This window comes from Rhineura floridana, chromosome 7 (assembly GCF_030035675.1).
Source record: "Rhineura floridana isolate rRhiFlo1 chromosome 7, rRhiFlo1.hap2, whole genome shotgun sequence".
NCBI lineage: Eukaryota > Metazoa > Chordata > Lepidosauria > Squamata > Rhineuridae > Rhineura > Rhineura floridana.
In genome coordinates this window covers 122783655-122798191 of record NC_084486.1, presented here as the reverse complement: position 1 = coordinate 122798191, position 14537 = coordinate 122783655, and the positions used below count along the sequence as shown (strand labels likewise).

The window sequence follows — 14537 nt, the reverse complement described above, 5'->3', positions numbered from 1 at the left end:
TATCTTTGCACAGATGTAGTTATATGCACTGTGACTGCAATCCTGCGCAAGGTCAGGTGGCTTAAATCCTATTGTTTTCAATTATTTTTATAGTTAGCATTATTGGACTTTAAAGCAGCATTAACTATGTGCAAGACTGCAAGCCTGTTTTTATCTTTCTATATGTTACAACTGTTGGGGCAAAAAGGTTACAGCTGCCTCCAAGATACTAGATGGTATGCTCTGTGACCTCATCAACTGCTGGCAAATTTGCACTACTCTCCATCTCCAGTGAAAGCTCTTGACTCTTTAACCGTAGGGCATTGTCAGTGAGCATCACAACAAAGCAGTCGTTTAGAAATTGATATTGACATTTGTTCTAATTTACACTCAAGGGTTGCATCCTTTGCTTTACAATTTTGTACAAATTCATCTCCACAGAGATTAATCTACATGGAGGAAAATTATGCCTGATTTGTGTCCTCAGTGCAAAACAAAAAGCCAAGTCACAAATTATGTGCTACAGTTTCCACAATGTTTCTTAAGCAGAGATTCAACTCCAGGTAGGAAATGAATCATATAAAGCAGTCCTGGGAAGTAAATATTCTCATTGGCTTCTGAAGACTTCTACGAAATTGCAGTAGCTCAGCAAGGGATTACTGTAGGGACAGCCAAGGCCACAGAACACACGAGCAACAAAAAGGTTTGCAAGTTTTTGGTGTTGCAGACTTCTTCTTTAGGCGCAGTGAAGAGGCTGTTGGCTGAAAGAACACTTATTGAAAATATATGAAGCCAATTAGCAGAAATCATAAGACCATCAGAAGGCAAGGCAGCCGTTTTTAGAGTTGCAGTGTTGTCTACTAATTTTTAGCTCATACTACCCTTGGAAATGGCACAAAAACTGGGCTTGAGAAGAGTCAAAGTGAGCCAGAGTCAGATTAGTCATCTATCTAGCTTAGTATACTATCTTCCAATAGTGGGGCCACCAGATAATCCAGCGAAGTTCACAAACTTGTCATGAACTGATGATCAGGCCTATAGTGTCATTAAACATGGAGGATGAATGTCTGGCTACCATTATGGCTACTAGCCACTGGCAGACAGACCTACCCTCCAAATGTTCGTTCTCACATGACGGAGAGTAGGGGCATGCTGCATGGCCCTAAAACCTGTGCTGCATCCTTGCATCTGGCCCCACTGCCTTTCTTGCATTGGGATGTGTCTGAATGTCTGCAGCGAGAAGCCAGAGGCCACATCCACACCAGATGTTTATTTCACTTGAAACAGTCATGGCTTCCCTTTAAGAATCCTGGGAAGTGTAGTTTGTGAAGGATGCTGAGTGTTATTAGGAGACTCCTATTCCCCTGATAGAGATTCAGTGACCAGAGTGGTTTAACAGCCAGTTGCTCTCACAGCTAGCTCTGTGAGGGGAATAACGGTCTCCTAACAACTCTCAGCACCCTTCACAAAATACACTTCCCAGGATCCTTTGGGGGAAGCCATGATTGTTTAAAGTGGAATAAATGTCTGGTGTGGATGTAGCCAGAGGTACTTGTGGAAGTACCCCACATGGTTTAGAACACTAATGGTGGCAGGTTCCAAAATGCACGGGGAACGCTCCATGGGTAGTACAGACTCCCCACTGCAGCTGTTTGCTCTCTAATGCACAGAAAATGGCAGGACCAGGTATGAAGACACGGCAGAGGGGCTGGGGCTAGCCAGTGTGTCTCTACTCTCCTTCACAGAGCTCTAATCCCATGGGGAAATTTGATGTCCAAAGGGATTCTGCTGTACTGCAGGAGTCAAGACACACCATCATGATCCAAGAAGTTTCTGCTGCACACCTTGCCTCTGCCATGAGCCTAGTAACAGTCTGGCTGTTTGGCAAGTGGTGGTGGGAATAATTCATGGCATGACTCTTCTTTCTTAGCCAGGGTAGGAGTATTTATTTATGTATTTAAAACTTTCGTATACCTGCCTTTCTTTAAAAAAGTCTAAGGTGGCCAATACAGGTTGTGTTGTCTGTCTTCTGAGTGGTACAAATACACCTCCAATCCCTCTTGAAATACCTACAAGTGATTGTTATGGTCTAAGGCGGGTGTGAGAGACAGGGCCTTCTCCATGGTTGCCCCCAAATAATGGCACTCCTTCTCCACAGTGGTACGCATGGCTTCAACACTTTTAAATGCATTTTTAAAAGCCCAGCTTGTAAAGACCAGTTTTCTCTGACTGAAATCATTCTGAGAGAACTAGAAGTGGGTGGTTAATCTGTGAACTTGTTATATTACCATTTTGTTTTGCTTTAACTGGGCCTATGTTTTTATGTTTAGGGCTAAATTAATGTTAATGGATGTCAGTGCCGCTGCTGTAATTATCTTACTTCATTGATAATATGATGTTTTATGATATTGTGAGCTGCTTTGAGTGGCTATGCCCCCCAAAGGCAGCATATAAATGAAGATCAGTGGATGTTTAAGATTCAGCCAGAGCTCCCAGAGTCTAAGGAATTCCTCAAGACAGCCTAGATCTCTTGTTCAGTGCAGCACTATTGCTGAAGATGTCACCTGTGTGTTCAGGGTGGGTGGGAGGAAGCCTATTGCCTGGGGAAGTCCACAGAATGTGTGGGTTTTCTGGCCCTCCTATAGGGTTACTCACAGCCTTGGCACAACTTGATGATGTAATGAATGGCCTGATTCCCACTCGGTGTACCATTGTGCTTTCTTCTGTAAGCTAATCTGTTTCTTGGCCACACTCCCTACAACTCCTCCTTTCCTCCTGCCATGGCATACAAGCCTTCTGGACTTCAAGGACTAGGAGGTTTCTTCAGAGCCCCCTCTTGTCTCAATTCCATATCTTCTCTGCAAGCATTCTCACAGCTGGAATGTTCATGAATTGAAATCTTTATACCAGCTCAGCCAATTGGCGTTGATAGTCTACTCCCACAAGTGCAATACAGTATAGAGGGATATTTGCCACAGCCAGATGCTGCTGAAAGCACCACCCTCATCACAAATAATTCCTGACCTGGCCTTAATGTCTAGAGTGGTTACCATGGGGGATCATCTGATGATGTTGCACCTCCAGGCTCCCACGGAACATGGCATTCAGTGGTGTGGGTATGACGACTCTCAAATTTATGCCAACAATCTCAGTGGTGAATGGAGGTGGAGATAATATTGCGATGTCACATCACACATTTGAGTTTGCTAAATGTTATGGAAGAGAGATGAGGAGGAGGAGATGTGGGACCTGCTGCTTCATTTGGCAGCATTCACACAGTCTTTGTAACATCCCCCTCTTCGGGCTAGTGACTGTATGCTGCCTGAAGCCACAAAATAATAATAATGGTGAAATCAAGTACAAACCCAATTTAAATTTGTTTAACTAAATCAAGAAGAAGAAATATTTACACACAGGGAGCGAATGGTGTCAAAGCTGCTTCAGGGATACTTATAATCATGGCCCAGGGGTTACATACATAGTCAGTGGAGACTGGTGGCCCCAGTGTCAGCAGGGCAGTGAATCTGCTCTAGGTTTTAGTCTGAACTTTCAAAGAACTATCCAAGGTGCTTCATGGATTCACTGCCCCACTGTATTTATTATTATTTATTTTAAATTTTTATCACTGCCTTCCTCCCAGAAGGAGCCCAGGGTGGCAAACAAAATACGAAAAGCACTCTAAAACATCTTAAAAATAGACTTTAAAACATATGAAATTGTTTTTATATTGTTTTGAATTTTAAAATTGTGTTTTAAATTGTTTTTAAAATATGTTTTTAAATTGTGTATTTGTTTTAATGTTTTCGATCGCTGTAAACCGCCAGAGAGCTTCGGCTATGGGGCGGTATACAAGTGCAATAAATAAATAAACAAACAAACAAACAAATAAATAAATAAATAAATAAATAAATAAATAAATAAATAAATAATAAAGACAGCTTTAAAAACATTAAAACAAAACAGCTTTAAAAACATGTTAAAACAAAGCAGCTTAAAACATCTTAAAAAGCTCTTCCAATACAGACACAGACTAGGATAAGGTCTCTAATTAAAAGGCTTGTTGAAAGAGGAAGGTCTTCAGTAGGCACTGAAAAATTAACACAGATGGTGCCTGTCTAATATTTCGAGGGAGGGAATTCCAAAGGGTAGGTGCCACAACACTAAAGGTCCACTTCCTATGTTGTGCAGAACAGACCTCCTGATAAGATGGTATCTGCAGGAGGCCTTCACCTGCAGAGCACACTGACTGACTGGGTATATAAGAGGTAAGACGATCTTTCAAGTATCGTGGCCCCAAACTGTATAGGGCTTTGTACACCAAAACCAGAACCTTGAACTTGGTCTGGTTCCAATTGCACTAATGCACAGCCAGTGCAATTCTTTCAGCAGTGGGGTTACATGTTGGCGATACCCTGCCATAGTGAGCAGTCACGCTGCTGCATTTTGTACCAGCTGTAGCCCCACATAGAGCGCATTACAGTAATCCAGCCTGGAGGATACCAGAGCATGGACAACAGTGGTCAGGCTATCCCATTCTAGAAATGGCCGCAGCTATCTTACCAGCCAAAGCTGGTAAAAGGCACTCCTAGCCACTGAGGTCAGTTGGGCCTCTAGTGACAAAGATGGATCCAGGAGCACCCCCAGACTACAGACCTGCTCTTTCAGAGGGAGCACAACTCCATCCAAAGCAGGCAACTGATCAATTATCTGAACTTGGGAGCCACCAACACACAGCGCACTTGCTAGGAGTCAGACTCAGTTTATCGGCCCTCATCCAGGCTACCAGTTAACATATCTTTCCCCAGAGCTGAGCTCACATGCAACTTACTTAAGAATGGAAATGTGAAGGACTCTGAGGCATTAAGATTGCTGTTTTTCATGTCATTTCCTCTGTCTGAATACTTGAGGAGAACCATTTTTGTATGCTTTCATGATCAGTATAAGCTCATGAGCTGGGATCAGTCAAGGAAAAAACTTTTACTAAGTCTCGCACTAACCTTCCATCGGGGTATTATTGTCTGGTCGATTTGCAAAGACAACATCCACATACTCAAGCTGCAGCCTCTGGAGACAGCCTTTTAATCCTAGAAGTAAAATAAGTAAGCGTTAGAGTAAAAAAAAGAGTGTGGAGCACATGACAGGGAATTTGATGACTTAAAAATATCACTGCCCCACACCATCTTCAAAGATGTTGCAGAGATTGGTGATGTTACACTGTGGTAAAAATAGAAACATAGGAAGTGGCCTTATACCGAGTCAGCCCATTGGTCCATCTAGCTCAGTACTGCCTACACTGACTGGCAGCTGCCGTCCAGGGTTTTAGGTAGGAAGTCTCTCCCAGCCCTACATGGAGATGCCGGGGATTGCCCCTGAGACCTTCTGCATGCAAAGCAGATGCTCTACCACTGAACTACAGCCCTTCCCCAAATAATCAAAGCAGAATTCACAGCCCTCCACAAGGGTGTTTTTTTTTAAAATTATATTGAAACTTGGATTGGAATAGACAAGCATTTAACAACAAGTGCCCTGGTGTACTTGTCCAAGCAGAGCCTCAGGGGACAGAGTTCATAGAACAAATTTTGTTTCACAGTACGTCTAATAAAAAACATGCCAGAGTAAATTATTTTGCATACCTCACCCCCACCACCAATGGTTTGCTGTACTGGTATTGTTCCACATAATTAAGTCTTGCCACTCAGGGAGCTACTAGAACTGGAAATCCAGAGAAGGTGAATCTGGCAGTCTGATTTATAGTTAGAAATTCCAGCATGGTACAACTTTGAGGAAAACAGGTATCAAGCAGGATCCCTAGAGTAGGGATGGATGAATCTGTCAATTTCCGTTTTTCATTTTTCAAATCTTAAATTCAGTTCTCCATATTTCTACATAAGGTTGTGGTGGTTTTTTATAAGTTCTCATGAAACTTCATAAGCTTTTAGTGCAAAGTTCTCCTAATATGCACATTTTGGTGTGCAATTTTGCCTAATATACACATTTTTGCAAAAGCATATTTTCCCCTAATATTTATATTTTACCTAATTTAATGCATTTGCGTATGTTACTTTTAGTAATTTATGCATTTTTATGCCTGCTTTACCTTTGCACATGCTTTTTGTACACATTACTTGGATGGAGGAGAGTAATGCAAAATTCAGAGAATTTCCATGTATGGCTGTGTTTCAGTTCATGTATTGTTTTGGAAAGTGTGAATTAGGTAGATTTACCTTTAAATGCAAACAATCAAATTTCTCCTGCATCTCTATCGTAGAGTTTATCCAGATGGATCAGTGAAAGTACATCTCAGCTGGGGATACTTATGGAATTCACTTCTACTAGAATCCATCCTGGATTCTGAGGTTCTGCTTTTCTGGACATATGTCTACCAGAGTGGACTTCAAAATCATATGTTATTCTGGGGGTATATTGTTCTGGAATTTAGGTTAGGGAGATTTCTGATCTAATTTCTTACTTTTTTTTCAGACAAAACATACCAAAAGTAAATGAAAATAAATACTCCTCCTAAGTCTTCTGAAATCATTTCATTTGTGCCATTGTTTCTTAAGTACCTCTTCACACACTTTTAATTTCCTGCCCTATGATTGTGAGCTGTCAAAAGAGGAGGGGGCATTGCTCAGTAGAAGATCACACATTTCTCCTTCAGAATGTTCCAGGTTCAACCAGTGGTGCCTCCAAATTATTCCAGCTACCACAGACCAGGCAAGACCCTTCTTCTCTGCCTGTGACCCTGGAGAGCGTCTGCCACTACGAGTGCACAACCCTGGTTTAGATGGACAAAGAATATCACCTGGTATAAGGCAGCTTCCTGTGTAAAACCTGCAGTCAAATCTTGCCTTGAGTGTGAACTCACTGGGGGAGCAATCCAAACCTAAGATTCACCAAATGAGCGAGTTAGGATCTCAGCTCAGCCAGGACTATTCTGGCATAAGTCTCCAACCCCAGCTCAGCCAGAGATACGTGGGCATAAGTCCTTTATCTGGGATCAGCTGAAGCCAGCTCAGCCAAGACCAGTATAAGTTCCAAAAAAGGGCATGGTGGGGGGCGTGGTGCAGCTGTGACCAGGCAGGGAGGACTTATGCTGGATCAAAACTCTGTTCAGCTCAGTCACATGACCTGGCAACCTGGTTGAACTTACACCGGCAAAAAATATTTTAAAGTCTTGGTTTCTCTCTGCCAGACTTGGGCTGGCTCAGCTGGCAGTAGCCTCACTTGTGAATGGCGTTTGAATCTGGTGTAAATTAAGATGGCATAAATTAAGCCAGCTTCCCATAGTTAGGATTGCTCCCTAAATCTTAAACCATTAACTCCCAGCTTCAGTTCTTCACCTGCAAGCAACGCAAGAACAACATAGAAATAACAATGTCACTGTATCCAGCTAAGGCACATTCAGACTCATTGAAATTAATGGACGTGATTAACTTAGGTCCATTAATTTCAATAGGTCTGCTATGAATGCAACTTATTTGGATGCAATCCATTGATTGTTTACAGGGTTATTGCAATATTGTGCTGAATGTATATGAAGTACTTTATCACAATAAAGCATTATTAGATATACACCAGGTATTATTATTATTACTGCATACCTTCAATAATGTGCTTTCTTGAAAGCCCTCTTTCTGTTTCAGCTCTGCAAGGAGAAAAAGTGTCATTTTCATTTGAACATTATTGTTTCATATTCTCAGATTTACAAGTGTGGTGAAATTGTTTCAAAAATAGTCTCTTTAGAGATTTCACTACTAGTTAATACCCTTGGATAAAGCTAACAACCAGATGTATTGGACAGATATCGAAAACCAGTATCACACATTGGAATAACAACTTGCTTTTCCCCCCTTTAAAAATGTTACCTTTGGCTTTAGCAATAAACTACTAATTTAAAATAAATGCTTTTACAATTAACAATCAGGATTTGGTCATTCATGGTTACCCAACTTGTATTGTTACACAGTTAGGCTTAAACAGGCATAGTTGAATTCTCTCAGTTTTGGTGTGTTAAGGTCCTTTGACCTAGAGCTAGGGATGGGGGGAAATTCAATTCAGTTCATATTTAAAGCTGAACTGCACTTTCCAAAACTATAAGAGAATCAAAACACAGCTACCATTTGAAATTCACTTTTGTCAGAATTTTGCAACGCAATTTTCAAACCAAATAATGTTACAGAAGTGTATATATCATGGGAAAGTGTGCATAAAATGAATATATTTGTGAAAATAACATAAAGTGCATTGTATTAGGAGAAATTGCTTGCAAAATGTGCATGTTAGTCAAAACAGCATACAAAAATGCATTTATTAGGGAAAATTCACACTAAAATGCCGAAGAATTTTCATGAGGATTTTTTAAAAAAAAAATCTCAAATTGCTGAGGAAATGTAGGTAACTGAAGTTAAGATTGGAAAAATTAGAAATTGAAAGAACCAAAATTCACATATCTTTCCATCCCTACTCAGAGTAGGCTTCCTGAATGGCTTGGTTGTTTTAAAAACTCAAACAGTAAAAACGTCCTATTTGTAAAGAGCATACAAAAGGAAAACATCTGAAATATTGAAAATAGCATCCAATTAATAGTAAGCCAAGAACAAAGCATTTATATTAAGATAAAGCCTGACATCAAGTGAGTGTGCACGTGAATGCGTGGCACCAGCATTCTAGGGCGAATTTCTCGTAATAAACACATTTTTGTGTGCAGTTTGGATTAAGATACGTATTTTTGCAATATTTGTTCTAACGTAATGCAATTTTGCATGTTATTCTCATGAATATATTCACTTTTACACATGATTTCCCCTAATATATGCATTTTTATAAACATTGGTTGGAGTACTGCACTGAAAAATTTGGATAAGTGCAAATTTTGAAGGATGGCTGTGTTTGGTTCCCATATTGTTTTGGAAAGTATGGATTTGATAGATTTGGCTTTAGATGTGAACTGAATCTAATTTCTCCCCCGGCATTATTTGTTCCTTTCTCTCTCTACACATGCCCTGAGTAAATGAAGAAGGAAGTAGTGGTTGCAGTCTTGGTATATGCCCACTCACAACATCATTGGGCAGGTGTGGATACACCACCCATTGCTGGGACTGTTAACAACTGTTTTCATCTGTTTTCAAATGGACACACTTAGGGGTAACGCAGAATCAAACTGCAACAAGCTTTTCTTTTTGTAATGAAACCAGTTTCTCAAGAAGCACTTTGCAAGGGAAAAATATGTAATAGACTACATAGCAAAAACAAGTACTCAGACTCTATTGATGCTAGAATATAAAGTTGTATGTACGAGCCCATGATTGCAAATTGGCATGCTGGCCGACATGCAACTTCGCAGGAAGGATTTTAAAGACATTTGGCATGTAGCTGTGTTCAAAGCTATATTTTAGCGTGCTTCATCAGAAGGAAATCTTCAAACTAAATATCTAGGATTGGATTCCTAGGTGTCAAAGAGACTACTGCTTCCCCTACATAGCTAGGAGGTGCTATGAAAAGAGCTGGATTCTGATCAAACTCTCATCTGAGCAGCAGGAAAGAGGGCAAGGGTCACCCTTTCCCTCCCAAGAGGGTACTCAGTTCCCAGAATGGCCATTTTAAGAGTGCAAAAATATCTGAGCATGTTTGGCTCCATTAGCATGCATTTCAGAAGAGCTCCTTTTTGATTTCTCCCTGTATTTGTGCTCATTTCCTTACCCAGCACGAATACTACAGCTGACAGACAGACAGCAACAGTCTTGTTTGTGGACTGCACTCTAAGCAGAAGTATAATTTGGATTTTTATTTTTTGCTGTGCCAGATCCCTACAGGCTGTGAGCACGAGAGAGAAGGAGCAGGTTTGTGACTTCCTTTTCCTTATGTCCAGCAAGCCTTAGTCAAGGTCTCTTCTCTTTCCCCCATTTGTCCGTAGCTCCTGCTGGCCCAGGTCCAACACCTGTTCCAACAATACCTACCCAAATATGTAATTTTGTTCAGAGCTTGGAAAAGTTACTCTTTTGAACTACAACTCCCATCAGCCCCAGCCAGCATGGCCACTGGATTGGGCTGATAGGAGTTGTAGTTCAAAAAAGTAACTTTTCCAACCTCTGATTTTGTTACATATATTTGTTTGGAAAGTACTGATTTTATTTATGTTTTCATATGTTTTATATCAACTTGATTTTAACATTTGATTTTGTTGGAATTTTAATGAATATATCTGTAAATTGCTTAGATGTTTTGGGGTGCAATCCAAACTCCGCACGATTGCTACCAGGATACTGCAGAGGGAGGGAGCCACTGCTGTTCTCAGCAGCTGCAGCAGAAGGTGGGGGGGGAGGGGGGAGAAGGGAGGATGATCAGGCCCCATTCCTCTGCCAGCTCCATGCTGATACTAGGATTGGGTCCAGATTGGTCCTGATTCTAGCCACCAACAGCTGTGAGATTAGCTCTGCTCCACCTCCTTCCTGCTGTTGGAACACCCCCTTTCTTAGTTTGTTGGCTTTTTGACACCAGGTTAAAATGTTTTTTCCTAGGCCTTTTAGATCTTGTTTGTAAATTGAATTTTATTCTGGTTCTATTATTGCTGACTCACATTGTAACTGTTGTCAAACTTAGTATTGTAATACATTTTTGTTTTGTATTGGAAATAGCTTTTGGAACTTTGTGCTGGAGAATGGGATAAAATTAAAACACCGCATCAAGTTCTCCTCTGACTACACCCTATCTCTGGGAAATCTACTCTGGCTCCTCCCCAAACCTCCATATTTAATCCTGGCTCTGCTGTTGGCCAAGGTCCAGACTTGTTCAGATTTTGTCTAATGGACCAAACATTAGCAACCTAGGATATGTTTGTTGTAAGAAAATAATTAAATCAATCTATTTTAGTAAAAGAGATTCTGTGTTGGCAGCATCACTTAAATAATGCAGTCAGAATCCAGAGAGAAAGGTTCCTGATAACAGTTTACTGGATAAACTGAACAAAAACAGTGTATAATTTGAGGAGAAATAAACAAAGAGGTTTTGTCTTTTTTAGGTCAGGCCTTGTACAGAGCAGTTAGGGTTGCCAGGTCTCTGGTTTTCACCTGGAGATTCCAGTTTTTTTAGTACTCTCTGGGTCTCTGGATGAGTCACCCCAATCTCTAGACTCAGCTTTCATTTTTTTAAAAATAAGTTCCTAGGTGGTCTGATTCCAGACATATACACCAAAATGTCAGCCCCCCCCCAATTTTTGTTAAATGAGCTAATAGCTGGCTACTCAAATCCCCACACTTTCAGGTTTTTCAGCCAATAAGTAAAGTCAGGGTTGTGATTGATGAGAGATTTGTTGACCTCCAGGTAATAGCTAGAACCCATTGCACGAACCCATTGATGAAAACAGATTCCTTTTCCTGCTTATCTGCACATGAGTTGAGTAAGTTTATAGCTTTCAGCGGCAGCAAGAGTGCCTTTTCCTCTGTGTGCATATACTGCACAATAATCAAGTAGGAGATCTAGAACTGAAGATCACAGCATGATCTTAGTAGCCATGCACAGTAAACAATTTCAGTTATGATTATAATAAAAGTGTACATATAGGGTTTTTTAAATTACGTGCAAAAATAACATACTATACATTTTATCTTTCAAATAATGTTTGAACAGAAATAAAAAAGTGTACATGCATCTTATGATGCCATTACAATGTGTTTCTGGGAGTAAAGCTGCAATGTTATTTCCACATACTTGAGAGTAAACCCAATTTAATTCAATAGGACTTACTTTTCAGTCAGCATGGTTAGAATTGTGCTGTCAATGGAACTTTTGAACATGGCAAAGGATTGTGTTGTAAATCTTTCTCTCTCCCTCCAATCCTACTTTTTAAGCAATTAGGCTGGGCTTACTTAGGAATCATTGCTTTGATTTGGTAGGAAACTAATACTGATTTTTTAAAAAAAATGTTCTGCAATGACCAACTGGTTCTGGCAGTAAACTATTTTTATTTATGTATGTATTTTTACATCTCCAGTGTGTGTGTGTATGGAGTCTTTCCAACAACACTGTGAGGTAGGGTTGCTGATTTGAAACCAAGGTAGCTCACAAGAAGAAAAAAATCCATTTAAAATCCAATAATAATAAAAACAAGTATAAAACAGTTGCAAAACAGCTTAATGTGGCATGAGTCTGAATTTTGGGTTGGATGAGTTAAATTCCTTTATCACTTGAGGTTGCAGTCCTGTGCATACTTCCCTGTTTTTACACCCCACTGAATACTTTGGGACTTGCTTCTGAGTAAACATGAATAGGATTGCACTATAAATATCATTATGGGTTATGTAAATAATAAACATCTTTAATAGATATGCTTATATCAATATTTTTTCACACTATGTCTCGACTAATATCTGACTTCACACTGTGGTTGTACATTATTATCTCCTCTACATTTTAAGCATGCCCTTCTTCCTTTGGGTGATTATGGTCCCCCTCTGTTATTTTCACTCTGAGGGGAAGATTAGGCTGAGAGATGGCGGGTAGCCCATGGTCACCCAGTAAACTCTGTAGCTGATTCCTATTTTAAAAAATTAATTAAAATTATTTGTATGCAGGCAAAGCTTATGAAGTAATGCAGTTCCACACAATACATTTATAGCACATCCAACTCGCATTTAAAGTGCATGACTTCCTCCAAAGAATCCTGGGAAAGGTAGTTTCCCTCTCACAGTTATAGTTCCCACCATCCTTAAACTACACTTCCCATGATTCTGTGGTGGGATGCATGTGTTTCAAATGTGTTGAATGTGCTTTAAATGCATAGTGTGGATCTGCCCTTGGTATGCTGTGCATTTATTAGTAAATTGAAAAGAACAATTTTAAAAGATAATTTTTAAACAGGGGAAGTGCTATAGCTCAGTCAGAGGGCACATGCTTTGCATGCAAAGGTCCAATATCTAATCTCTGGAAAAGACTATTGCCTGGAATCCTGGAGAGCCAACGCTAGTCCATATCATCAGTACTGAGCTAGATGGTACCAAATGGCCTGGTATAAGGCAGATTCCTTTGTTCCTAAAACAGGAAAGAGACCCAAGGGCCCCAGTGACTCCAACATTTATTTATGTATTTTATTTATATACCACTTTATTGTAAAAAACCTCAAAGCGGTTTACAGAAGAAATTAAAATACTAACATTATTAGCAAAAACAGTTAAAGACAGATATTTAAAAACATTCAAAATAAAACACAATGAGTTAAAAACAGATAAAAAAAAAACGGACTTCCCGGAAGTGAGTGCTCAGCTGGTGACTGTCTCTGAGAGATCTCTGCCTCAGAGGAAGCTTTTTTCAGTTTAAAAGCCAGCCAAGAGGAAACTTTGACTGACTTAAATGTTCTCCAAGGTATAGGAGAACCGATCAGATTTTCCACAGGACTTCGTTGAGCTGTCGGCTGCTGGAATTGATCAGGAAATCCCTGAGATAAGAAGGCATGCCGATCGGCTGAAGATGGAGTCAGGACTTCCAGCAAGCTGTACTGGAAAAAAGCGAAGCGTTTTTTTTTCTTCTTAAAAAAACGTCCTTAACCAGCGAGCCTACTTCTGTCTAAATCTTATCATTTGGCTTAAATTACTACAATAAAAGGGATTTGTTTACGAATCAGCAACTGAGAAATCTGGGTGAGTCATACTTTTTCTCTTTTAAATATAATTAAGGAAGAAAGAAAATGTAAACAACTTATATATTTTTTTTACGACAAAAAGCTGGCCTGAATTTGGAGTTTTAAAGTTTAAAAACGGATGAGAGGTAATTATTATTTGATGGAAATATATTTTGGACTATTTTTCTCCTTGGACTATTTCTTTTTGGACAAATCTGCTGTTCGTATATGTTACTAATCGCTTGGTGTTGTGAACCAGAATTGTTTTGCATTCCTGGACGTAGATAAGAACTGTGCTGTGCTGGCCGGACTATAATAACAGGCCTGGAATATTAACTCTTTTGTTGGTGGAGGAAAAAAAAAAGAAATAGACTGCCTCTAGGTTTTGGAACAGTGGTTAATATCAGAAATTAAAGGCTTCTTTCGAGAATGACAACTAAAAAAGCAACTAAGGCCCAGGAGCGAAGAGGTTCAATTGACCCACAGGAAGGGGCTATACCCCCAGATATGTTTCAAAAAATAATGGAAGGGATTAATGATATAAAACAGGAAATGAAAACTGAATTGATAGATATAAAAGACTATATTAAAACACAAGTGGATGAGATTAAAGGGACAATTGGGCAAATAAAGGAGGATGCAAAAAATACTAAAGAAAAGGTACAAATCTTGGAGAATAGAACAGATATATTAAATCTGGAATTAGAAAAAAACTTGGACTATATGGCTGTGACTGAAATGAGAAATAAAGAACATTGTTTGAGATTCCGTGCAATCCCTGAGGAAACAGGTGAAGACATCAGAGATAAAATTGTTAATGCTTTAGTAAAATTTCTGGATTTGAATGAAGATCGGATGAAATTTGAAATAGAGAAAGTTTATAGAATTAATTCCAGATATGCAACAATGAAAAAAATTCCAAGAAATGTGCTTGTTCACTTTA

At 39.6% G+C, this 14537-nt stretch overlaps 1 protein-coding gene across 3 annotated transcripts in view; it reads right to left on the bottom strand.

Annotated features, from left to right (window-relative positions):
* Positions 1 to 14537, bottom strand: part of KCNAB1 (potassium voltage-gated channel subfamily A regulatory beta subunit 1) — a 276563-nt gene that overhangs the window by 36438 nt on the left and 225588 nt on the right. For all 3 annotated transcript variants that reach the window (XM_061634485.1, XM_061634484.1, XM_061634486.1), the window contains exons 7-8: positions 7584 to 7627; positions 4977 to 5063 (exon numbers count right to left, since the gene is read on the bottom strand). In XM_061634485.1, coding sequence (XP_061490469.1) covers positions 4977 to 5063; positions 7584 to 7627 — 131 coding nt within the window. The remainder of the gene's footprint in view (positions 1 to 4976; positions 5064 to 7583; positions 7628 to 14537) is intronic.